Raw genomic sequence first — 27288 nt, 5'->3', positions numbered from 1 at the left:
TTGCCGCCACGAAAGGCACCGACCACGTTACGGCCACAGCTCCGGTCGGCCGCCTCAGCAATAGAGGCGTGGAACATGGTCCATTCGGACTTGATGTCCCCCGCCTCCCCCGGAACATGAGCAAAGTTCTGTCGGAGGTGGGAGTTGAAACTCCTTCTGACAGGGGATTCTGCCAGACGTTCCCAGCAGACCCTCACAATACGTTTGGGCCTGCCACTTCGGACCGGCATCTTCCCCCACCTTCAGAGCCAACTCACCACCAGGTGGTGATCAGTTGACAGCTCCGCCCCTCTCTTCACCCAAGTGTCCAAGACATGCGGCCGCTAGTCCGATGACACGACCACAAAGTCGATCATCGAACTGCGACCTAGGGTGTCCTGGTGCCAAGTGCACGTGTGGACACCCTTATGCTTGAACATGGTGTTCGTTATGGACAATCCGTGACGAGCACAGAAGTCCAATAACAGAACACCGGTCGGGTTCTGATCGGGGGGGCCGTTCCTCCCAATAACGCCCTTCCAGGTCTCACTGTCATTGCCCACGTGAGCATTGAAGTCCCCCAACAGAACAATAGAGTCCCCAGCGGGAGCGCTCTCCAGCACCCCCTCCAAGGACTCCAAAAAGGGTGGGTACTCTGAACTGCTGTTTGGTGCATAGGCACAAACAACAGTCAGGACCCGTCCCCACACCCGAAGGCGGAGGGAGGCTACCCTCTCGTCCACCGGGGTGAACCCCAATTTACAGGCGCCGAGTCGGGGGGCAATAAGTATACCCACACCTGCTCGGCACCTTTCACCGTGGGCAAATCCAGAGTGGAAGAGAGTCCAACCCCTCTCGAGATGACTGGTACCAGAGCCCAAGCTGTGTGTGGAGGGGAGTCCGATTTTATCTAGTCGGAACTTCTCGACCTCACACACCAGCTCGGGCTCCTTCCCTGCCAGAGAGGTGACATTCCTTCGGCCACCGCCCAGCTCACACTGCACCCGACCCTTATGGCCCCTCCCACAGGTGGTGAGCCCATGGGAAGGGGGACCCACGTTACCCTTTCGGGCTGTGCCAGGCCGGGCCCCATGGGTGCAGGCCCGGCCACCAGGCGCTCGCCTTCGAGCCCCACCACCAGGCCTGGCTCCAGTGGGGAGCCCCGGTGACCCGCGTCCGGGCAAGGGAAAACGAAGTCCATTGTTTGTCGTCATCATTAGGGGTCTTTGAGCGGTGCTTTGTCTGGTCCCTCACCTAGGACCTGTTTGTCATGGGTGACCCTGCCAGGGGCATAAAGCCCCAGACAATTTAGCTCCTAGGATCACTGGGACACACAAACCCCTCCACCACGACAAGGTGACGGCTCAAGGAGGGTATATATATATATATATATATATATATACACAAATATACAAATGTCTTTCTTGAATTTAAAATGGAAATGTTTGGCAGGATCGCACTTTCAGTACAAAGTCATTTTAAGAGAAATTTCCCTTACTTAATCTGTCAGAAGATATTTGTATAGAAGAGTCCAGATGCTTTCCCAGTGAAAACTGTCAACAAAACCAGACCAGAAAGCAACAACATAAAAACAGTTTAATACAACCGTATTTATATAAATGTAAGCAGATGAGAAATTAACTGCGCATATTTGCGCATTATTGACGCACAATGACAATACCAAATATTTAACTTTGACCTTTCAGCAGTTGACGGGAGCTGAGCCAATCGCGTCTCTCGTTGTTGCGAGGTCCTCCCACCAGTCTAGCTTGGAGCTCCCTCTGTTCAACATGGTGAGTTTTAGACCATTCAAAACAACTTGACGATTACAGCATATTACACAGCAATTAGGGTCGAGTTTCTGCTCGCTGTAGCTTCTTATTAAATCAGGGTGTGTGTTTTTGGTGCCATTGTGACAAAATTAATGTTACGTATGTTAGTGTCTGGCATTAGCATTATGCTAAAGTCGCCGCACACACGCTCGCCGAAAGGCTTGGCTAATTCCTGGAACGTTTCCTAAAGTTCTACCGTGTTCTACGTACAAGTCCCTACGTGTCCATTTAAACACACACCATTATTTTAATTAATTGATAGTTTAATAATCGGTGTGGATCGTTCTAAAAAGCCACAGTTTTCATGTTTAAGTGTACAAGATTACCAGAGTTTAGACCACCTCAGAATCATTCATCACATGCAATTTTGTATCGCGCCAAATGAATTAACTGCTAACTGAGTCGAACGTAAATTGTTATTTTCCACTTTAAAAGTGTAATTTATATTTATTTATTGAGATAATTTTTCATGTTAATTTTTTAATTTATTCCAACGCAGAATATGGTTATAAGCAGTGTTTATGTTGTAATTTAATTATATTTTTTTGTTACTGGTTTTGTTAGTTATTTTTCAGGATTTCCTTTTTTATTTTTGTATTTTATTCAATTGTCGTACATTCTTATTTTTAAAGTTATTTTATGCAACCCATTGGTTAATAATAAATGGGTTTTTCTCATACCTGCTGTTGCTGATTATTGTTCTCTGTTTGAGTAATATCACTTAATCAAATCTTTTCTAACATTCCATACCACAAAATAAGTAAAGTATGTATGATTATTGCTGATATCATATCGGACCGATATCGCAATCGGCCAAAATTCAAGGCTGCAATACCAGTATCGGATTTGAAGTGAAAAAGTTGGATCGGGTCATCCGTAGAAATGTTTTGTAAAAAAAAATATTTTAGCTGATTTTCTGACGGATGTTAAAGACCGAACCACTCACTGAATCATAATTAATTTGAAATAATGTCCTGTTTTTAATAAAGGGATTGAGATTTTTAAATGTTTTTTTAATCTGGTTTGTCGATTAATAAACCTTTTTTTTTTTTTACAGATTAATCGATTATTATAATAATCGTGAGTCACAGCCATCCTTGCGAGTTTAATTTGTTTTGTGACTCAAAACACATCATTCCCCATTGAAATGAACAGAAATGCCATTGATCTGTCCCACCCCCCAAAAACACCATTATATTTTTGCATAAAATTATTTAATAATAAATAGACTGCAAGGAATTAAAAAATTTATGCATCATGATTTTATGATTAAATTCAATGGGCCTCCTTATGGTGTGCATGCCATGCCCACCAGGGGGAAGTTTATTACACTTAGATTTGATGGTGTAACACTAAAGAGACTCGCAACTAAGCTGCAGTAATGTCAGTTGTTTTCAGACAGGAGAAAGAATATATAGCATTGCTGTTTTGTTGTATGCTCTGTCTACGAGTTGCTCCCATTTGTTTTCAAATATATGTTGTTTAAAGGGTTATAAGTACTGCAATGCCAGTTTTGTTAGCCTGTTAATGGCGTTTCCAGTTATTTATTAGCATTCAGCTAGCGGACTAAAAAAAATAAAACGAGCAGCAGCTCATTTCTCAAAAACCTCCTATGTCACGTCACTGATAAGTGGAGGAACCACTGTTGCCGATGTTGACGTCAGTTAAGGAGCTTAATTTCGACAAAAGTAGTGCTTTTCTGCTGTATTTTGGCATATACTGGCAATTCTAAACCATTTTGCAGGGTCACTGTAATTGGAGAGGGTCAAATCAAGTTTTTATCCTAATTTTAATTTAACCACATCTGGCTCTTTGGAGTTCACTAATGTGTGGTGTTTCCCCATTCACGGCAGTCTTCATCGGAGGCTAATAATGGCCCGAACCAAGCAGCACCTTACCCAGGTGTACCACCCTCAGGGATGCCTCCCCCCTTTGTAAGTCCAATGCCGGTCATGTCAAGTAGCTCTTCCGCCTTAGTTTATTGTGAAGGGCTCAATTAAGACTGGTCATAACAATTAAATCAATCATTATGACATGTATTCATTTTGTTTTGGTCTTCCTAGATGGGACCACCAGGAATCCCACCTCATTTCCCTCCCATGGGAATGCCCCCGATAGGGCAACGACCGCCCAGCATGACCGCAATGCCACCTGGCATTATGCCCCCCGGTATACTGCCATCAATGTCAGCGCCTCCTATGGGACAGGTCAGTCTATATTTAATTTCATTCTAAAGTTTGTGCTATCTCGTTCTTCTGCCCCACCAAATGCAGGGCTAAACACACACCGATTTTAACTGAATGTCTGATGTCTCCAAATTATTATCCTGTGTTGTAGGGTGTGTTAAGGATATAATGTGGTTGCACAACAGGTGATGTGGCTGTGTTCAGAATTAACCAGTCATATTCAAACTCACGTTACATGGAAGTCAGCACTCAACCGCCACTGTTTAAAGTTCCTCACATTTTTGTAGTCTCATCTTACAGCACAAGCCATGGACACAGAGAGCTTCTTCCTCTCCTCCCAACATTTTTTAATAGGCATTTAATGTACCATGGAATACATTGAAGAGACATTACCAAGAACTGGACATCCCTCAAAAATGGATCAAAAGATGAGAAAAAAAAATGGTTAGGGAGGCTGCCCAGAGGCCAACAGCAACAATGAAGGAGCTGCAGGAATTTCTGGCGAGTACTTGCAACATGTGACAACAATCTCCTAACTTATTCATTCTGTGGTAGGGTGGCAAGATAGAGGCCTTATCTTACAAAGACAAACATCCAAGCCTCGCTACATTTTGCAAAAATACGTTTGAAATCTCCTAAATGCATGTACCGTATTATTGGGCGCAGGCATGGTAAAACATACGCTAGCTTAAAACATACGGTAGCATGCAAGCATGCTAAAACAATGTTTTTAAAAAGGCAGCGGGAGAAAGTATTTAACAATGTACTCACGTTACGTTTTGATCAATCCTCATCCACAAATCCATCAAAGTCCTCCTCTCCTGTATCCGAAATGAACAGCTGGGCAAGTTCTCCAACAAACACGCCGGGTTCCCTCTCGTCACTGTCAGAGTCAGTCTCGTTGCCGGGGGCTGTTCAGCAATAATGCCGGCTTTCGCGAAAGCTCTGACAACAGTCAAAGCAGATACCTTAGCCCAAGCATCCACAATCCATTCACATGGCGTAACTCGACCTGGCGTTGCCTCCCAGTCTTAGTTGCACTTGGTTTTTCACAGCGGCTGTGAGATGGGTGCGCATGGAGTCACAGATCAACAGGGACAGTGACGCGTGGGGAAAAAAAAGCATCCGTTCTCTTTGCGTACACCTCACTCAGCCACTCTCTCATTTTCTCCTCGTCCATCCACCCTTTTGAATGGCCTTAACGATGACTTCGGCTGGAAACTTTTCTTTAGGCAGTGTCTTCCTCTTAAAAATCACCATAGGTGGCCGTTTCTGTCCATTACCATGGCAACCAAGCACAACAGTAAAAGCCGACTTCTCGTGGCCCGATGTGCGTATCGCTAACGTGGTGGTCCGCTTCTTCTCTACAGTGTGGTTCACCGGGATGTCGAAAGTGAGCGGCACCACGTCCATGTTGGTGATGTGGTTGGGCTGGATGTATATGTCGGCAATCTTTTTAGTGCAGAAGGAGCGGAAGATGGCCAGCTTTTCCTTGTAATCCGCTGCCCCACGGTAGTCCTTACCCGGATGGATAGATGGCGCCGTTTCATAAAACAAAAGCACCAAGACGGACCTCCTTGACAATGTTCGATTTTCATTTCTTCTGCAAGCGTTATTGCCCTCAGTCGAATGGTGACTGTAGAGACGCTTCTCCTGGCTGTTCTTTGCTCATTAATCCATTGCTCGAGTTGGTCTTCCAACTCGGGCCACCTCGCCTTGTTTCCGCGGAAACTCAACTTCGTCTTCTTGACTTGGCGAAGCTCGTTTTCCTCCTTCCTCCACTTGCGAACCATGGATTCGTTGATCTTGAATTCTCTCGCGGCTGCTCGATTCCCATGTTCCTCCGCGTAACTGATAGCTTGCAGTTTAAACTGTGCTTCGTAAGCGTGTCTCTTCGTAGGTGCCATTTTCGGGGGTCCTTAGCCAAACCGATGTTGTTTTGTACAATCGACACCCCAGAGCTATATACCTACTGGGGACATGCCTTTAGCGTCCTCCTTCACGCGCACCCTTCCCCCTTTACGTCCGCATGTTGTACTCAGTCACGTCCGCATTTCCTCTATATAAGAAGTGTGTCGGCAGGAAATGCTCCCAGTCAGTCAAGCGGAGCGCTCATCACACAACAACATTTATAGATTTTGGAACTCGGTGCACACACAAGGCGCGCCGCATTATAAGGCGCCCGGCCCATTTTGGAGAAAATTTAAGACTTTTAAGTGCGCCTTATGGTCGTGAAAATACTGCATGTATTATTCCCGAGAAAACCAATGTTGAAATTTTTAGCCATAATTCCAGAAGGTTACGTTTGGCTGCTCATCACAAAAAAGAACACCATACCTACAGTGAGGCACGGTGGGGCCAGCATGACACTTTGCGGCTGTTTTTCCTTCAGATGTAAGGGAACTTGGGCCTTAGTCGAAGTGGAGGGAACTATTAACAGTTCCAAATGCCAGTCAGTGTTGGCATAAAACCTTCAGGCTTCTGCTAAAAAACAAAAAAATGTCAGGAAAAGCCTACTTGAACATCTGAACTTTATTTTAGGTTAATCAGAGGCACTTCAATGGTGGCAGATGTGTACTGACTCCCATTTAACAGGCGTTTCAATGTGACTGGGTAACTGAGCCACATTGCTAGTTATAAGGGATTGTGCACATTTTTGTAACCATTTTATTTGTTGTTTATTACTATTTTCGCTCTCAAAAAGATTTTAGGTTTTCTTTCCCAACTGAGTTTGCAGGTTAGGTTGCATTAGTGGTGGAAAAAGTTACAATTATTTATTTTTGGTTTCATTTTTTTATATTACAAAAACCTGGCATTTGAACAGGGGTGTGTAGACTTTTTATAGCCACTGTATGTTTGTCACAGCATTTCTGTTTTTTTGGGGGGGTGGAGGTTTATGATATTTCCAGTGTGGAGTTTGTCACCTTGTGCTCGCATATGTGATCCAGACATGTGATGGAAAGTTTGAAAAAGTTGTCGTGCGTGGCCAGTCTTTCAGAGATTGCAGGCAGTGTCATCACACCATTAACTCAGCGCTGCACACTATCTCTCACCTTCTATCCCCTCCTCCATGTGGCAACAAGAAGATTTTAAGCCCGATGCTCGCACCCTGTCTCAAGACTTTGGAAATGCCAAATATATATTTCATGATGTTTCTTTTAATAGATGCAAGGTATGATGCCACCCATGATGGGGATGATGCTGCCTCCTCGCCTGCCAGCTGCGACCGTACAGCCGACCGGGCCGGTAACTCTTCCCTCCTCCGCCTTTCATCATCAGCACCCATTTCAAAAAGACAACACAAGCCACGAAACATCGCGTTGGAACATCCAAGTAACACTTTTGTTTGATACCAATTGCTGCTGTAGACAATTAAACACGTTCTTGATGGGAATGACAATGAACACCTGGCTTTTTTGCCACTTTTGTTCAGCTGTGATCACTATTAATTGAATGAATGGAATTATAATTCTGGTGTTACTGTGACTTCGCATTGTTAGTCAAGCCGTGTAACAGATCCTAAATAGAACCCACTTACTTAATCTCAACACAATTGCATTGGGATGTTGTGCACTAATGACCAAAGCTTTGTCAACCATTGTGTTTATCGAACGATTATTAACCCGTCCGACGGGTTCATCATTCATCCCTTAGAGATAGAACTGCTGATGTTGACGTTGGTTTGGAAAATAATTCATTATTCCTTGTCTCCTCAACAGCCTGGTGTTGACACCCCATGTAAGTGCCCCAACTTAACCAATGGTCTTGTATATTTTATCAGACGTCTATTTAACTTTGTGTTTTTATTTCAAAAGCTGGACCTGGAACCACTGTAAGTTACTTGGTTGTATCCAAATATTTTACCTGCCGTGTCATCCCGATAGCTGCTGAATTGCATGTTTTTGCTTCTTTTTGCAGAGTACGACAAATGGATCTCCACAGGACGAGCAGCCAAAGGTTTGTCAACCAAGGATTGCATTGTCAAAACAGAGCAAGCCATTTTCAGCTCTTGATATTGGCAAAACATTTGTAAAAATAAAATAGCCAGATGGTGATTGACCGATAGTATCGATTTGTGAAAAACGATGACGTTGACCAAATTTGAACATAGGTTGTTTCGGCCCGATGCCAGCAACAAATAGTAAAATATTTGAGCTTTCTGACTGGGTGGACATTTTTGGCTAATGTTTACATTTAATAAGCATGTGGTGGACCTACACTAGGCATCATGATTTAGTTAGCAAGCTGTACTGACTGCACTGATTAGCAAATGTATTTCAAATTTCTGAAAGGTTTGTATATCACTTGATATTTCACTATGACAGGCTGAGCATGTTAAGCTTCTGTTAAGATCTATTACAACAACACATACAGAATGATGATTATTACAAAGCATAAGTGTAAATATTTATTCTACAACGATCGACTGTTTTAGCTTCTATTGATGAAAGACAAAATGCTAGTTGTCATGTCACTGAAAAAAACAATCTGTTTTTGTAAAGGGCCAGTTACGGCATAATTACAGGGTGGACAGCAATTTTGGGGACACATGCAAAATGTTCAATATGATTATGAAACTAGAATATACATGATCAAAATGACTATTAACAAACTTTTGTTTTTGGACATTAAAAACATTTAAAAAGATTTCATTTACTATCATTTAACCACTTATTATATACATTGTAGTTAGAAAAGCAGAGTGTGGGACATGCCAAAATCCCCCAAAAATGGTATAAATGAAGCACTTTAAGAGACTTATGTATGTGTGCAAATGTTTGACCACTTATGAGTTCATAGTTTCATTATTCTGCTTCATTTTCATGATGATGGAGTGATTCTGATAGCGATATTGACCCATTTATGTCACTCGCTGGTGTGATAGATAAAGTTCAGAAAGACCACAATACAGTTGAACCTCCAAAGTCAAATGCCCCAAAAGTGACATAGTTGGGACAGTTAAGGGTTTTAGAATGTTACTTTGAACCTTCCTTGTTGAGGTAATATGTTTTAAGATGGTGACAGTATGACACAACAAATTCACTTGCAATTATTTCCAATGAATGAAATTTGTGTTGGAATTAGAACAACTTGGAAGTTAACGATCGTGACAAAACTGCTTGCGTTTGGCTTTGGAGATTCCGCTGTAATTGTATTTACCTGACTCAGTCCCATCCAGCACTTGCACAGTAAATGCTTTATAACTCATCCAATACTTTTTGTCCATGAAGTCAGATAAAAATAATATTAACCCCCACCCATACTCATACAACTTGGCATGTTAGTTGGAAACATTTCCTGCGACTTCTGGAGATTTCAAACCATTGTGCTGCTGCTGTGTTATTGATTCACTTGTCTTGTGAAAAGCGTGTTTCTGTTTTATTTGTCTTAGAAATCCCTGTGGACTGAACACAAATCACTGGATGGAAAAACCTATTACTACAACACGGAGACCAAGCAGTCCACCTGGGAAAAACCAGAGGATCTCAAGTCTCCCGCAGAAGTACGCAATCGTTTTTTATTCATTAACACTGTAGTTTGTGTTGGTAAATATCTAGTCCATTTTTTGTTGTTTTTTTTACACACACACAACAATGCAGTTAATTGTGTTTCCATGATGAAACAAGTTTTTCTTTCTAACATTTTTCTTGTGTGCAAAGTGATAAAAATAACACACTTTGTCCCTCAGCAATTGCTGTCTAAATGTCCTTGGAAAGAGTACAAGTCAGACACAGGGAAGCCGTACTACTACAACTCTCAGACAAAGGAATCCAGATGGACGAAGCCCAAAGAGCTGGAGGATCTGGAAGGTAAAGGGACTGTTGCCTCACAGATGAGCCTTCAATAATTAAATTATGGCATTAAATTGGCATGTTGTAAAAGAAGGCCTTGGTCTTTATGTATGCACAAGGGAAACATGGTGTCTCCCGCGGTGTATTAACCTTGTGCTTCTCTCTTATCTCGGTGGTGCTTTGAAATGAAAACAAAAGACCCTAACAGCCTTCTCTTTTTGTCCCATTGCAGCCATGATCAAAGCTGAGGAGAATGGGTAAGCACTTCCTGTTTACATTCAGTTAGCGTGCTCTGTGTTCTTGAATAGTCAACAGGATTGTATTTTAGTAGTATTGGTTAGTCGTAATTCATCTTGTGATATGATTGTAGAACAACAGAAGTAGTAGCTCCGAGCATCGCCGCCGAGCCCGTGCTACAAATAGAAAGCACGCAAGTGTCCGTGGCCCCCGTTGCCGAGGCAGAGCCGGTTGAAGCGGTCCCCGAGGTTCAAACATTCCAGGCGGCCCTGCAACAGACAGCTGAGGTCAAGACTGCAGATGCACCTGTGGTTTTGTCAGAGAGCAGCGTCCCTGCAGAGGCCCTGGCCAGGTAGAACTCACTCATCGGCTTAGTTCAGAAAAGTCAGAGCTCATCTGATACGTTCTTTTTTTTCCGTTTGTTTTCCTCCCTCCCTCGGTTTCAGTGTTGAAGTCAAGAAGGAAGAACCACGTCCAGAAATTCAGAAGAAAGTTTTCAAATGGAACACGAAGGAGGAGGCCAAGCAGGCCTTCAAGGAGCTCCTGAAGGAGAAGGTAAGCGTGGACTTGGCCGTCACGCAGGAGGCCACGAGCAGCAGTGTATGTACATTAGGGATGCAAAAAAAAAAGTTGTAGTATATTTCACTGCAATTATACTGGCAGTCAATTATACCCAGATTTTGGCTCTTCGTGGTCCGGCCTGGTCACTCACCCCCTACGAATAGTGGGGATCCATTGTACGTGTACTAAGAAAAATGCTCTTGTACTGTTACACCAATACCACTTTACCAACCTGACATATATATATACACCTCCCACCAGATTCTTCGTCACTTATCTATGTACTCCTTTTACATAGTGCCCCTAGTGTTCAGACTGAGACGCCACATAACTAAAATACCTCGCGTTACAAGCTACATTTAAGTGAAATGTGTTGCAAGACTTAGAAAAACACATTTAGTTGTTAAAATGTCAATAATGACAAGTTGTTACTCTAAAAAGTTACATTTGAGTGACTTATGTCATATAATACAATATTTGATTAAAATAAAATACATTTTCATGACAATTGCCAGACATAATGGCATTTTCAAGTGTCTATACTTGGTATCAGCAAGTACTCAAACGTAAATACTTGTACTTGTAATTGGTCTGAAGATAAGAAAACGCATAATAAACAAGACTCCAAAAGATAAATTCCCTAGTAAAAAGTCAGCTTTGGTAGACTATATTTTGTGCTGCACAGTCTCACGTTGTCACTGATGTAACACAAATGCTAATGGTCCTATAGGACAGCCACTGAGGTTTCCTGATGTGTTAATCAACACATCTTGTGTAATTCCACGTGGATCCAACCCCCAGTACCCCACGGAGGTTGCAGCTGAGCCGTTGATCTTCACCTCCCGTTGCTGTTGAAAACTGGCTGTAAAAACTGCGCCCACGGTTGCTGCTAGAATTAGACTCTTTTTAATTCTGATGCTCTCCAATGGGATTTTTTTCACAATTTTCTCAAAATCTTATTTGCTCTGTCTTCATGATTTAGCTTTTATTCAGACCAAAAACACACACAATACCTCGCTGGGATTAAAGCGGCAAGAGTTAGCAACGTGCTTCAGTGAGTTCGAATAACTGTGGCAAGTGATGAGATAGCAGCATGTGGATGATGGACGCTGGAGGTCCTCCCTGGGAGAGGCAAGCGGCGGAAATAAATCTTCAGTGACACTTCTCTGAATGACAGCCGCGCCACAACTCTGAACCCCGCATCTATTAGTCATTATGAAAATGTCTGCGTATCTCCGAGGGAGCCTTTCCGCCATCTAGGTCACAACTTGAGTTGCTAACAATTTACTTCATTAAAAACATCAGGAAAATAAACATCACGTTCATTTTGATTTTCATTCATCCGTTCACTGTAGTGCTTGTCCTCATTAGGCTTTACACGATAAGGATTTTTGGGGCCGATCATCGATTAGCGAGTTTAAAAAAAAAAAAAAAAACGATCACCGATCCGATCACAAGATGGAGCAATGTGTCTATTTAAATGACCTGTTCATTTACTGTATATACTTGTTTACTTAATTACTCCAAAAATTATTTTTACAATAAATAATATCTTTGTTCATCTATTTATGCCAGTGAGGTATAGTGACAGAAAGAACAAATGAATGGTCTTCTATTAGATGGCAGGAAATACATACAGTAATTAATGTCTCCACATTTTGTGGCATTTTTGTTTGTTGGTATTCCGTGAGATTTTTCAATTGTAAAATATGTTCCTTGGCTCCATAAAGGTTGGAAATCACTGCTCTAGTCAGGTCATGTAATCTTATCAGCCAGGCCAAACCAACATTACAACATGAAAGAAATAATGGGTGCTAACTTACTGTAATTAAATTACTTCACCCACACCGAAACTTTAGAGCATGTTTCAACAGAACCTTGGCATATTCTCTTAAACCCTTAGTGCTAGCACTAGCTTTGTAGGCTACATAACGTTTTGTTGCCTGCTCGCGAGCCGTATCGTATTAAAAGTAAGTGAACATACCTTAAAAGAACGCCCTCTCTTGATCACCGGTGACCACAACACACGTTTTCCCCCATTTTGTTCTTATAATACAGTCGTCGCGATCCATTCTTGTCGCCATGGAAACGAATGTATCCGGTCGCATTTGAGTTGACAAGATACAGCCCAATGATTGTAAAAAACGTGATGCGCCGCTATCTGAATACCAGAGTTTATTGCAGTAGTCTAACATAATGCAATCGTGAAAGAGAGCAAATTTTTTCTTGTAGTCTGATCCGGCCGGGCCTTACGTGTTGTCTGTCCCACACCACTGACGTGTTTTTTTTAAAATAACTTTATTGGTGATCAGATATTTACAGTACTATGTCAAAAGAGTTTTAAAATATACCAGCTTTTGGATTCAAATATACTGTACACGATGGCGATGGGGAGTAAATGTCTTTCCGATCAATGACGTCATCGACCGGCTCGGCGAATTATGAATTATTAAAGCCGGTCAGCATAAAATGCTAATTATCGGCCGATGCCGATCAGATCGGTGCAAAATCTAGTCCTTATTAATGTTATCGTGAACAGATATAGAAAGATTTCATGGGCCCAAATTATCCCTTTTCAAATCGCCTGATTTTTATATTTTTTTAATAGATGTTTTTGTTATTTATTTATTTTTTTACACATAAACACATTTCAACTTAAGACAAAGATAATGACATTCAAACAAACATCAAAAATAGATTTTCGGTAAGTCAGTGTTTGCATGACGGTGGACACACATTTATTGACAGGAAACTTTGTTTTCAGTGTAGGTTTTAAAAACAAATTAGAAAAAGATTGGTTCCAGTTTCAATTTGACTCTACGTCATATATAAAAGTTACATCATTTGACATCTGAGAAAGGTGGTTCTGGTTCTTGTTTTGAAGTCATCACTTTTACAGCAAATAGAACAATGCAGTAGAAGAAATGGGAAAGTAATTAAAAAGAAATGGGAAATTAAAAAATAAACTAAAAGGGATTGTGCATGTTGCTTGTATACTGTATATATTTATGGCCTAAATCTTTTGCATGTTTTTGTACTGAAATTCCTCTCTTTTGTAAAGTGAAACAAATACTAAAGGGTAACGTATTGTCCATCCATTTTCAGAACCGCTTATCCTCACTAGCTTCGCGGGCGTGCTGGAGCCTATCCCAGCTATCTTCGGGCGAGAGGCAGGGTACACCCTGAACTGGTCGCCAGCCAATTGTAGGGCACATATAAACAAACAACCGTTCGCACTCACATTCACACATACAGGCAATTTAGAGTCTTCAATTAACGTATTGTAAAACAATCAAATGTTATGCCTTTAATTCATACCATTATTGTTGTAAGCATTAAGGGACCCAAAAAATAAGTTATTTAATTCATTATATTTTTTTAAAATCTGCCCTCTGAATGTATTCTGCCAAATGTCATAATGGGCCTCAAAATTATTCATATTGGTCAGGTCCCAATATTTAGTGTGACAATTTCTCTTCTGTGCGTTTCAGGGCGTGTCCTCCAACTCTTCATGGGAACAGGCTATGAAATTGATTATCAATGACCCCCGCTATAGGTAACACATTCTCCTGTGAAGGTTTCATCCTCTTGGCTGCGGCAGGTGTAACCCATTCTAACCTTAAATTGTCGTTTTCGTCTCTCAAGTGCTCTCCCCAAACTGAGCGAGAAGAAGCAGGCATTTAATGCTTACAAGGTCCAAACGGAGAAGGAAGAGAAAGAGGAGGCAAGAATTAAATATAAGGAGTCCAAAGAAACCTTCCAGAGGTTCCTGGAGAACCATGACAAGATGACATCCACCACCAGATACAAGTGTGTTCTGATGTTAAAACCTTTTTTTCTGTCTGGCTATATTGATTTGGGATTACCTGAATAATCAACGTGATTATACAGACAGCGTCAGTATGAGGTCATGGCTTGTGCACGTCATTGTTAAGTCCTGGCACGCTTCCTTTTGAACTGGCATCATTGCCCATCTCACTAATGTTGATGTGATAAAGCAGCATCTGACATTTGGGCGAAAGCCAATTGGAAAGCCAGAACTCACTAATTTGAGCTTGACGAGCAGCCCGCCTCGGAGGCTGATGTGGAGAGGGGAGTAGTCATCTGGGGCAGCTAGCTACAGGTGTCCCGATCATGATGGAAAAGATGTGTCTTTAAAGACATTTCATTTCCGCGATTCCTCAAATATTGGCTGCAGGTGTTTATTTACTCTACTGCAGAGTACCAGGTGTTTATTGGAGTAAAGTTTATTATAGGAGACCACTATTTGACCCTGAAACAGCAATACGTGTTGACCTATGCCTCTGAAATGTTGTGTAAATATTCCACAAAAGTCTCCACAATTACTTTGTACGTGTGTGTGTTCATATTTGTATTTGCAGGAAAGCAGAGCAGATGTTCAACGACCAGGAGGTCTGGAGCTGTGTTCCGGAGAGAGACAGACAGGAGATCTATGAAGATGTCTTGTTCTACCTGGCTAAAAAGGAGAAGGTGAGGCCTCCTTCAGCAGGACCGCTGAACACATCCGTGTCATCACATGTCTAACTGCCTTTTTTCCCTCCTTCAGGAACAAGCCAAGCAGCTGAGAAAGAGGAATTGGGAAGCCTTGAAGAACATTCTGGACAACATGGCCAACGTCACGTACCGCACCACCTGGTCCGAAGCCCAGCAGTACCTGCTCGACAATCCCACATTTGCTGAGGATGAGGAGCTGCAGAGTATGCAAACATCAGTTTTTTTCTTTTTCTTACAGTGAATACCTGTCTATTTGTAGTTTGATATTTATTAATTTCCCAACAGTGAACCCACGCATATTTTGCAATTCCACATTAATAATAATGATAACAATTGTAATAACAATAATAATAGTAATATAATAATAATAATAATAACAGAAGTATTACTTTGGTGGTGCTAATCAACTATGTTAAAATGAGTTGAAGAGCTTCATTTAGATAAAAGTAGTGCTTTTCTGTTATCTTACTCTATCTTGGTGCCCAGGAGCTATGTTGAAGTGAGTTGAGGAGCTTTATTTAGACCAGTGGTGTCCATACTACAGCCTGGGGCCATTTGCGGCCCGTCATCCATTTTATTGCAGCCCGTGGAAAAGACTAAAATAAACATTGGACATCACCTGTGCCCTCTGTGTACATTGTACTACAGTACTTACTTTCTATAAAGGGTGGCAAAGTAGGAGAAGAGAAGAAGTGCTTCTCATCTCCCGTTTCCTTGTTTTCAACCAATCATACATCATTTGGCGTAAGGTCAAGGCCAAGGTCAGCATAGTACAGAATGCTCTTGTTTTGGTTCCAAAATTGGAGATTTGATTCTGCTACTGCTCAGTGCAGGGGTGGATATCTACTAGTGGGATACAGGGCTACTGGCCACCCGCAAATCCTGAAAAATCATGGTAAATGGTGTGCTCTTATAGTGCGTTATCAATACGGTGCCCAAAGTGCTTTACAGAGCCTCACGTTCATCCACACCAATGGGTAGCTGCTGCCATGCAAGGTGCTGCCAGGCCCACTGGGATCAATTTAGGGTTCAGTGTCTTGCCCAAGGACGCTTTGACAGTGGACAACTGGAGCCGGGATTCGAACTGGCCACCGTTTGGTCACTGGACGACCCACTCTTCCAACTGAGCCACATGCCCTGCCTTTTTGCTTTATTACCTAGCTGTTTTCTATGAATATACAGTATTCAAATATAGCTTTACATTGATTTACTTATGCTGATGGCTCACTTTAGTGTGTTAAATTTAAGTTTAATTTAAAGATGTCAAAGCGGCTCTTTCCTCCTTCGGTTTTTCTGTATGCGGCCCTTCGAGGAAAATGGTTGGACACCCCTGATTTAGACAAAAGTTGTGCTTTGGCGTCATTTAGTGGGATCTTCGTGCCAATTAACTGTTGGAGTGGAGGAGCTTCAGTTAGACACAAAGCAGTGCTTTGCCGCCATCTTGTGGCATCTTAGTGACAAGGAACTATGTTGAAGTGAGTTGAGCTACATTTAGACAAACGAAGTGTTTTGCTGGTATCTTGGTGCCAAGGACCTACAGTGGGTATGGAAAGTTTTCAGACCCCCTTAAAATTTTCTCTCTCTGTTATATTGCAGCAATTTGTTAAAATCATTGAAATTCATTTTTTCCTCATGAATGAACACACAGCACCCCATATTGACAGAAAAAAAACCTAATTGTTGACATTTTTGCTGATTTATTAAAAAAGAAAAACTGAAATATTACACAGCCATAAGTATTCAGACACTTTGCTGTGACACTCATATTTAACTCAGGTGCTGTCCATTTCTTCTGATCATCCTTAAGATGGTTCTACACCTTCATTGGAGTTCAGCTGTGTTTGATTATACTGATTGGACTTGATTAGGAAAGCCCTGTCTATATAAGACCTTACAGCTCACAGTGCATGTCAGAGCAAATGAGAATCATGAGGTCAAAGGAACTGCCTGACGTGCTCAAAAACAGAATTGTGGCAAGGCACAGATCTGGCCACGGTTACAAAAAAAATTCTGATGCCCCTTAAGTTCCTAAGAGCACAGTGGCCTCCATAATCCTTAAATGGAAGACGTTTGGGACGATCCGGCCAAACTGAGCAATTGGGGGAGAAGAGCCTTCTTGGTGAGAGAGGTAAAGAAGAACCCAAAGATCACTGTGGCTGAGCTCCAGAGATGCAGTCGGGAGATGGGCAAAAGTTCTAGAAAGTCAACTATTACTGCAGCCCTCTACCAGTCGGGGCTTTATGGCAGAGTGGCCCGACGGAAGCCTCTCCTCAATGCAAGACACACGAAAGCCTGCATGGAGTTTGCTAAAAACACCTGAAGGACTGAAGATGGTGAGAAATAATATTCGCTCGTCTGATGAGACCAAGATAGAAATTGTTGGCCTTCATTTTAAGCGGTATGTGTGGAGAAAACCAGGCACTGCTCATCACCTGTCCAATACAGTCCCAGTGAAGCATGCATCATGCTGTGGGTGTGTTTTTCCGCTGCAGGGACAGGGAGACTGGTTGCAATCGAAGGAAAGATGAATGCGGCCAAGTATAGGGATATCCTGGACGAAAACCTTCTCCAGAGTGCTCAGAATCTCAGACTGGGCCGAAGGTTCACCTTCAAACAAGACAATGACTCTAAGCACACAGCTAAAATACCGAAGAGGTGGCTTCAGAACAACTCCGTGTTCTTGAATGGCCCAGCCAGAATCCAGACTTAAACCCAATTGAGCATCTCTGGAAATACCTGAAAATGGCTGCCCACCAACGTTCACCATCCAACCTGACAGAACTGGAGAGGATCTGCAAGAAGGAATGGCAGACGATCCCCAAACCCAGGTGTGGGAAAATGTGTTGCATCATTCCCAAAAAGACTCATGGCCGTATTAGCTCAAAAGGGTGCTTCTACTAAATAGTGAGCAAAGGGTCTGAATACCTTCAGCTGTGTGATATTTTAGTTTTTCTTCTTTAATAAATTTGCAAAAATTTCAACAATTCTTTTTTTTTTTTCTGTCAATGTGGAGTGCTGTGTGTACATTAATGTGGACAAAATGAACTTAAATGATTTTGGCAATGGCTCCAATATAAAAAAGAGTGAAAAATTTAAGGTGGTCTGAATACTTTCCGTACCCACTGTATGTTAAAGTTGAGAAGCTTCCTTGAGACAAAAGTGCTTTGCTGCCATCTTGTGGCATCTTTGTATCAAGGAACTCTTTTGAAATGAGCTGAGGATCTTAATTTTGACCAAATTAATGCTTTCCACTATCTTGTGGCATCTTTAGGCAATTATAAACCTTTTTTTGGAGGACGTCAATTACTCGCAGATTTTTGCTATTCACAAAAGCCGAGTTTGTCGTGGCCCTCTCAGAACCGGTACTGACACCATATATTCATGAGACTGGAACCTCAATTTAACGGACTTTGGATTTGATGGACAGAAAATAGTGTCCAGTTGGAACTCAAAATCACTCCTCCCATGCACCAGCAAGGTAAGATGAACTTAAAACTTAAAAAATTTTTTAAGGCATTTTATATTTAATGACAATCATTTTGTACTGTACTGGGAGGGTGTTTTTAGGCAATGAAAAAAGTACAAAACAATTTTGTACTGTATAGGTGTTTTTAGGCCATGAAAACGTGCTTCAATTTACCATGCAATCGGACTTAACGGACGACCCCTCCCCTATTAGTCCGTTAGATCGAGGTTTCACTGTGGGGTTAGCAGTTCAATAATTACACTTACATTCACAAAGATTAATTTATAACTCTCTCATAAAATCTATTTTCAAAAAGCCCTTCTGAATAGCTCTGAATGACAAAATCGTGACAGTTTATTTGTAATTTTTTTTCAGTTTTGATGATGATGTCTCTGCATTATATCACAATTCTAATATACAATAATGTAGTGACATTATCACTTACAGGCCCCTCCTCTCTGCTGGCGTATGTGGTCACGTTCTAATCAATTTTTGGTTTCCGGTTTGGTCCTGTGTCACCTTGTATTATTTTCATTGCGGATACTTATGAATTTGCCTCCAATTTTGCAGTTCAAAGTTGGTGACGCTCCACTATAACGTGGTTCCAGCCAGACTTGTGTGAAAAGTGTACAGTGGACGACAGCTATTCGCAGGGGGTTGGGGCCTGGGCCCGACCACGAATAGCGAAAACCATGAATAATTGACAGCCATCATAATTGCATTGGGGGCGAGGTGGGGGGACTTTTTTGACAAACTGCCAATAAGCGTTTTCATGGTTGGTTCCCCCAATGCAACAGGGCTCGGTCGGTCGATTATTATTTTTATTTATTTTTGTTGTTGTTTTTGCGCTGACAGACATGGACAAAGAGGACGCGCTCATTTGCTTTGAGGAGCACATCCGTGCCCTGGAGAAGGAGGAAGAGGAGGACAAGCAGAAGACGCTCCTTCGGGAGAGGAGGCGACAGCGCAAGAACAGAGAGTCCTTCCAGGTGAGCCCTCACAACGTTGTGAGGTTGGATCACATGGGTGAAATTGATGTTTTGGATCTCTAATTTGAGAGGGAAAAACCGTACACTGTAAGATTGTGCATTTTTGAAGAATTTGTTGTTTTGGCACAGAAATTTCTAGATGAGCTCCATGACCACGGCCAGCTGCATTCCATGTCGGCCTGGATGGAGATGTACCCCACCTTGAGCTCTGACATCCGTTTTGCCAACATGCTGGGCCAGCCTGGTAAGATCCACGTGGATAGCAGCACCATAACCCAACATCTTAAGCGGGGTACATATAAACCCATTTTCAACATTTCAATTGTTTTCTAAAATTTGAGCGCTCTCACACATGACGGGTGAGGGGAGGGGGGGGGGGGAAATCTGTGTACTTGATATGATCAACATAGCGCACCACACGCACACAATGATGTCTGTCGTAGTACCAAATCTGACCTGGAAGATGCAGCACGGTTGCCACAGGGCAAAGATGAAACCCATCTGCATCTTTGTGGTATTCTGCAGGCTCCACTCCTCTGGACCTTTTCAAATTCTACGTGGAAGACCTGAAGGCGCGTTACCACGATGAGAAGAGGATTATCAAAGACATCCTGAAGGTCACCGCAAGGCTGCACTGTACGCTTGCGTTGTTGTGATACGTTGATTTGTTTGACTCATATTTTTTAATGTTTCATCAGGACAAGAGCTTCCTGGTTGAAGTCAATACCAGCTTTGATGATTTTGGATCGGTCATCAGCTCAGACAAAAGAGCCACCACACTCGATGCAGGAAACATCAAGTTGGCCTTCAACAGCGTAAGTGCTTTTTTTTTTCCCGCAAGGAATGATGCTTTACGATGTATACATTGGGGTACGGCATCTATTTGCGCAGAGGCAGCCCTTTGTGGAGAAAGGTCTACTTTATTTAAGCCTCTTTTCAACTTCTTTGCTTTGCTCAGCTGCTGGAGAAAGCTGAAGCGAGGGAGCGTGAGCGTGAGAAAGAGGAGGCGAGGAAGATGAAGAGAAAAGAGGCGGCCTTTAAGACCATGCTGAAGCAGGCCACGCCGTCCCTGGAGCCAGAGGACGCGTGGGAGGCCGTAAGTTACATCGGAGACCGCGCACATTCGTCCCATCGGGGACCATTTGAGCCACTGAGAACGACAGTGGGCTAACTCCATTTTGTCATATTGTTTTTTTTAAGTGAAGTACTGAAATGAATAGTTAAACTGATAAATACTGGTTGAAATCAAGCTTAAGTTACGATTTTGACGTTTAGGGGGCAGTCCGTTATTGTACTCAGCACTTTTCCTGATTCATCAGCGTAACACTGGGTCAACTCGCAATTTCTAAAAGTGGCCGCAACCATGAAACCAGGCTTCACCTCCTGTAAAAACATCACAGAACGTGAGGTTCAGAGATTAGTTGAAGACTCAGGAAGTAAGTAGTGCTTTAGCTTGGGTGCAAGTTTATCTGTTCATGTTAGTATAGTGGACCCTTACTTTCGTGGGGAATAGGGACCAGGCCAGACCACAAAGAGCTAAAATCTGCAAATAATTGACGTTCATTATGATTGCAATGGGGGAAGAACCTCCCGGCGGTGGGGTGGGGGGGGTGTAATAATGGCTATAAAGGAAAAAAACCTTGGAATAAGTGACTATGCAGTGGTCCACTGTACATGCAAATTTTGTCTATCCTCTTTTCTGAAACACTAATAGATTTGATGTATATTTGGAATAAACTAAAATTTGAGGAAAACCCCAGTTTTGGTAAAAACAAGTATCCAAAAGAACATCATTGCCTCATAAATCATCCATCCATCCATTTTCTTTTCCGCTTCTCCTCACTTGGGTCAAGGGCTGCTGGAGCCTATCCCAGCTATAAATTAGCAACATTTTATTACAGCCATAAAACTTAAAATCTGTTGCCAACAAGATGACACAATTGGAGTTATCCTGCTCTATTTCTCAGTGCCTCATTTTATGTCTCCAAAATCCTCCCTCAGCCATCTGAAATCTGTGGAAAATGTGGTTCAAAAGTTCTCTTTTTGTTGTTATTCTTGGACAGAAAGAATTGCCTTCTAGTTTTTTTTCTCTCCAAAAAATGCTCAAAGTCCTGCAGATTGCACAAATAGTACTTTCAAGAATTCAAAAAATAAATAAATCTTCCCTCTAGCCAGTTCCCTTTATTCATTCATTCATCTTCCGTGCTGGAGCCTATCCCTTTAGTAAAATAAAATTTGGTAGGCATGTCTGTTATGAGTAGACTCACTAAAACGGAAGTCTGCCATTTTGCTGTTGTACTCCAGTTAAATACAACTGAACTGTACTTAAAAAAATAATAATAATTACTGTACTGAATTTAAAAAAATATATAATAATTTAAGCCAGTGTTATGCACAGTTGTAACCTTTAATTCAGTGATTGTTTCGCATACCACTTGTGGGAGCCGCTGTACCACATTTTGAGAATCCCTGGCCTCGCAGTTTCTCCTAACGAACGGAATGTTACCGTTTCCAGGTGAGGGAACGGTTCCTAAAGGAAGCGGCCTTTGAAGACATCACGCTGGAGTCGGAAAGGAAGCGGATCTTCAAAGACTTCATGCACATCTTGGAGGTGAGCTCCATTGGCAGCGAGAGCGGACTTCGGCTCCCCGTCTCGATTTTAACGAACGCTTGTGTCGTTGTTTGACAGCACGAGTGCCAGCATCACCACTCCAAGACCAAGAAGCACTCCAAGAAGTCCAAGAAGCACCACAGGAAGCGGTCTCGCTCCCGATCGGTCAGCGGAACAAAAAAAAAACTCCCGCGATTCCTCCGCCAGTTCCCACGTGAACATTTTTTACATTATTATTATTTGTTGCCTCCTCAGGGCTCCGAGTCTGAAGAAGAGGAATACCACAAGAAGAAGAAGCGCTCTGCATCCAAAACCCCGTCGGAGCGCTCCTCCAGTGCCGAGTCAGGTGAGTGACGGGCGGGGGGTGGGGGGGGGGCAAAGAATCCGCAGACGCTCACCTTTGTTGTTCACCTCTGACCCCAGAGAGAAGCTACAAAAAGTCCAAGAAGCACAAGAAGAAGGGCAAGAAGAGACGACACAAGTCTGTAAGTTAACACGCACGCGCGTCATCATGACTTAGGAGTTTGTACATGTACAGAAAAACAGAAAATAACCACACAAAAAAGAGTCAGAATTTTAATGTGTAATAAAGGTAAAAAATAATTCAGTAGTAATAATTATTTGTACTATATTAAAGAGACAATAAATAACAGTAAACAATCAAAAAGTCATCATTTGCTTCATGACCAAGCACTTAACTCAGTTTACCGTACTTGTATTGCAAATTCATTTTGCCCACTGAAATAAATGAAATGCCGTTCATATTCAAGGGTTGGATAAGAAAAGTTATGAACATACAATATATTTCCTGATAGTTGTGCTTTCAATGCATTTTGACATTTAAAAAAAATCTTTTTTTCCCTAAATCATCTCCTCATTCTGCTAAAATGGCTTCATACATCCTCAGTTGAACACTTTGTACAAAATATTTATTAATGAATTATTAATAAATATTCTGTATTTGTGCGAGTTTTTGTTTTCAAGTCAAAGTGTCAAGTAAAATGGCTTGGAAATGACCTTTTTTAAGGTATATGAAAATAATATACTCATAATTTTATTACCTGCGTTTAGAGAGAAAAGGTAAATAAGATAATAATTGGTAACTATCGGTAAGAAAATCGATAATTTGTTTTAAAATACAGCTTTGTATCCATTCAAAAAACAGAAGAGAATGTAACCAAGCTGTTTTTTTTAAAGTGTAATAGCTGTCCTGTAGTATTGGTGTTTTGGTTGTGTCACTTAATGGGCATGGTCAGCGACATCTGAAGCTGAAGTCGTTTAGTCTGCGTGTGAGTTTCAGTGGGAGTGGTGGCCTACATCAGCTCCTTGCGTTCAGTATACTGCTGAAAGTGCATCGATGACTGCGGCTCTCTTTGCCCGCGTGCCATGGGTGTTACAGTACCTTCGTTTTATTTTTTCCCCCCTCAAATGGAGTCATATCTGACACTCGCTAGGAACTCAAATTTTGGCAAAAATCGTCCAAGCGACAGTTCCTAAGTGTTAAAAACGGGTAAGTCAAGGTAGCACCGAGTGTATTCTCTACAAGGTGTCGTGACGATGTGCCCGTGTTGCCGTTAGGGCTCGCCCGACTCGGATGTCGCCGACAAGAAGGGAAAAGACGCCAAGAGGGACAAAGACAACGACAAAGACGGCGACAAGGCCCGAGCCAAGTCTCACTCGGACGCCAAACACAAGTCCCCCAAACGCAAAGCCAACAAAGAGGAGGTTTGCCTTTTTCACCACTCCAACCCTGAAACATGTACAGTAAAACAGCAAATAACCACACAAAAAAGAGTCAGTAATCGGACTAAAATTTAAATGTGTCATAAAAGTAACAAATAATTCCGTAGTAATCATTATTTGTACTATATTAAAGAAAGACATCATAAGAAAATCAATGTAAAAAATATAAAATGGCAAATAATGCATCTGTGGTGGCATGAAACCATACCGTTGCTCGCAAATGCTCACTCACTTCTGTCCTGAGTCGAGCCTCCACTACTCTTTCCCATAACTTCATTGTGTGGCTCATCAACTTCATTCCTCTATAGTTCCCACAGCTCTGCACATCACCCTTGTTCTTAAAAAGGGGCACCAGCACACATTTGCTCAGGCATCTTCTCACCCGCTAGAATTCTGTTGAACAAGCTGGTCAAAAACTCCACAGCCACTTCTCCTAGATGCTTCCATACCTCCACAGGTATGTCATCAAGACCAACTGCCTTTCCATTTGCCATTCTAACTTCCCCCTTACTAATTGCCACTTTCTGGTCCACCACACTTGCCTCTTCTACTCTCGCTTCTCTCTCATTTTCCTCATTCATCAACTCCTCGAAGTATTCTTTCCATCTAGCAAGCACTCTGCTGGCACCAGTCAACGCATTCCCATTCTCTATCCTTAATCACCCTAACCTGCTGCACATCCTTCCCATCTCTATCCCTCTGTCTGGCCAACCTGTATAGATCATTTTCTCCTTCTTTAGTGTCCAACCTGGCATACATGTCTTCACATGCCTCTTGGTTGGCGTTTGCCACCTCTACCGTCGCCATACGTCACATTTCCATGTATTCCTTTCTCCTCTCCTCTCCTCTCCTCTGTCCTCTCGGTGTCCCACTTCTTAGCCAACCTTTTTCCTTGTATGATTTCCTGTACGGTCAGGTTCCACCACCAAGTCTCCTTTCCTGCCAGAATACACACCAAGTACTCTCCTGCCTGCCTCTCTGATCACCTTGGCTGCAGTGGTCCAGTCTTCTGGACGTTCCTCCTGTTCACCGTGAGCCTGCCTCACCTCTTCCAGAAAAGCCGCACAACACTCATCCTTTCTGGACTTCCACCACATGGTTCTCCGCTCTGCCTTTGTCTTCCTAATCTTCCTCCACACCACCAGAGTCATCTTACACACCACCATCCTATGCTGTCGAGGCGCACTCTACCCTACCGCTACCTCACAGTCGGTAACCTCCTTCAGATTACATCGTCTGCACAAGATGTAATCCACCTGCGTACTTCTACCGCCGCTCTTGTAGGTCACCCTATGCTCCTGCCTCTTCTGGAAAAAAGTGTTCACTACAGCCATTTGCATCCTTTTTGCAAAGTCTACCACCATCTGTCCCTCCAAGTTCCTTTCCTTGATGCCGTACTTACCCATCACTTCTTCATCACCCCTATTTCCTTCACCACCATGTCCATTACAATCTGAATCAATCACAACTCTCTCTCTATCTGGGATGCTCAAAACTACTTCGTCTAGCTCCTTCCAGAATTTCTCTCTCACCTGTAGGTCACATCCTACCTGTGGGGCCTAGCCACTAATCACATTATACATAACACCCTCAATTTCAAGTTTCAGCCTCATCACTCGATCGATACTCTTTTCACCTCCAAGACATTCTTAGCCAACTCTTCTTTTAAAATAACCCCGACTCCATTTCTTTTCCCATCTACACCATGGTAAAATAATTGAAACCCTGCCCTTAACTTCTAGCTTTACTGCCTTTCCACCTGGTCTCCTGGACACACAATATATCAACCTTTCTCCTAATCATCATGTCAACCAACTCGAGATTTTCCTGTCATAGTCCCAACATTCAACGACCCCACATTCAATTCTAGGCTCTGTGCTTTCCTCTTCCGCTTTCTGCCGAAGAAACTGGTTTCCACCTCTCCTTAGTCTTCGACCCACAGTCGCTGAATTTCTGCCGGCGCCCTGCAGGTTATCGGTGCCGGGGTCGGACGTTGTTAACGCGGGCCACGACCGATCCGCTATGGAATTCTTTAGATGAACGTTCATCCCGTTTGCCCGTTTGGCAACGTTTTAAGCCGGATGCAACCCTCTGCATTTATTCGGGCTTGGGACCAGCCAACACTTTGCACTGGCTTGTGCCCCCCATAGGGCAGCATTATACTGTATTTTACAAGCAATAAAGTAACAAAAATAGAATAATGCAAGTTGAATATACAATTAATAAAATATCTAGTGATTGAAAAGTGATAATTTGCAATAGAAAATGAAATGAGTTGTAGTAATTGTAAAAAAAAAAAAGACAGAAATATTCAATAATAATAAATAAAACAAATACTTATGTTATAGAAGAAAATAATACAAATGTTTAATAAATAAAGTAGTGGAAGAATACATTGACTAGTAATACAAAATGGAAATTGTAGCACATATACAAATGGAAGTAAAATGCGAACATTTTACTCAGAAATGTTCTGTTTTAAAAAAAAAAAAAAAAAAAAAAAAAAAAAACTTTTTTTGTGTACGTGTGTTGCCTTCAGGGTGGCTGGGACACGTCAGGAAGTGAACTGAGCGAAGGTGAACTGGAGAAAAGAAGAAGAACTTTACTGGAGCAGCTGGATGCACCTTGATCACCTGTCTCGTCCCACAAGCATGCATTCCCTCCAAAGTCGACAGCGCCCCCTTTCAGGTCTCCACGAGGATCTTCAACACTGAACTAATTTTTTATCAGGCGCTTTATCTTGTCCACTTGGGTTTGTGGCAACATTTTGTTTTTCTTAGCTTTGTTTTACTAATTGTTGATGTACAACTTTTCCATCACCAACGTTCAATTGACAGCGTATCAGATCACCACGAATGCAAAAAATGCTTCCAACGGAACTTTCAAAGGAAACTCACTTGATTCAATGTGACTGCAGCGCGCAAGCTTTTAATTATACACAATTTCTTCAGTTCGGATTGTAACTTCATGTAATAAAAGACTTCTCAGTGGATGTAGTCTTATGGGTTTTTTTCCATGTTATATTAAGATTTACAGTACCCAAAAAATCAGCACCTCAAGAAACAGTGAAAAGTATTTTTACGTGATGAATCACTGATTGAACTACTGAAATAAGTGAACTTTTCTCACATTCTAATGTATTGGAAAGTACCTGTTATGTACGTGTAAAATAGAGGGAAATATTTCACGATTTTAAAATGATTTGGATACCTTAAAGCTAATGAAAGCTTCAGCAATCTGAAACTTTACGAAACAATTTACATCTCCCTGTTTAGCTACTTACAAAATAGAATGTTTTTAAAAACTAAATTTACCAAGAAAGAATTGTTTTTTTCAATGCATTTAATGAAGCTACACATTTTGAATTGAACTATTGA

General features: G+C 42.0%; 1 protein-coding gene across 3 annotated transcripts; it reads left to right on the top strand.

Annotated features, from left to right (window-relative positions):
- The first annotated feature begins 1693 nt into the window (after positions 1-1693).
- Positions 1694-26897, top strand: prpf40a (PRP40 pre-mRNA processing factor 40 homolog A). Of its 3 annotated transcripts, none has more exons than XM_061691737.1 (27): positions 1699-1772; positions 3665-3745; positions 3875-4018; positions 7163-7243; positions 7717-7735; positions 7813-7829; positions 7916-7954; positions 9390-9500; positions 9687-9807; positions 10022-10046; positions 10160-10378; positions 10473-10581; positions 14079-14143; positions 14233-14397; positions 14970-15078; positions 15155-15305; positions 19424-19557; positions 19687-19801; positions 20083-20174; positions 20256-20372; positions 20516-20653; positions 22073-22168; positions 22247-22333; positions 22424-22514; positions 22592-22653; positions 23747-23893; positions 26451-26897. In XM_061691737.1, exons 1-27 carry the CDS (start codon positions 1770-1772, stop codon positions 26538-26540), a joined length of 2628 nt encoding a protein of 875 aa, XP_061547721.1. In that variant the 5' UTR covers positions 1699-1769; the 3' UTR covers positions 26541-26897. The 3 variants fall into 3 exon arrangements, with proteins under 3 accessions (XP_061547722.1, XP_061547721.1, XP_061547720.1); XM_061691736.1 differs by having other exon boundaries at positions 19687-19849; XM_061691738.1 differs by lacking the exon at positions 3665-3745 and having other exon boundaries at positions 1694-1772; positions 19687-19849.
- The last annotated feature ends 391 nt before the right edge of the window (positions 26898-27288 follow it).

Source organism: Phycodurus eques, chromosome 12 (genome assembly GCF_024500275.1).
Source record: "Phycodurus eques isolate BA_2022a chromosome 12, UOR_Pequ_1.1, whole genome shotgun sequence".
NCBI lineage: Eukaryota > Metazoa > Chordata > Actinopteri > Syngnathiformes > Syngnathidae > Phycodurus > Phycodurus eques.
The sequence above is the reverse complement of the archived record's forward strand: the minus strand, read 5'-3'. Positions and strand labels throughout refer to the sequence as shown.

Excerpts from the sequence above, each read along its gene's own strand:
- prpf40a (XM_061691736.1), top strand. Across the intron at positions 9,501-9,686 it reads ATCTCAAGTCTCCCGCAGAA|CAATTGCTGTCTAAATGTCC; the intron begins GTACGCAATCGT and ends TTTGTCCCTCAG. Across the intron at positions 10,047-10,159 it reads ATCAAAGCTGAGGAGAATGG|AACAACAGAAGTAGTAGCTC; the intron begins GTAAGCACTTCC and ends ATATGATTGTAG.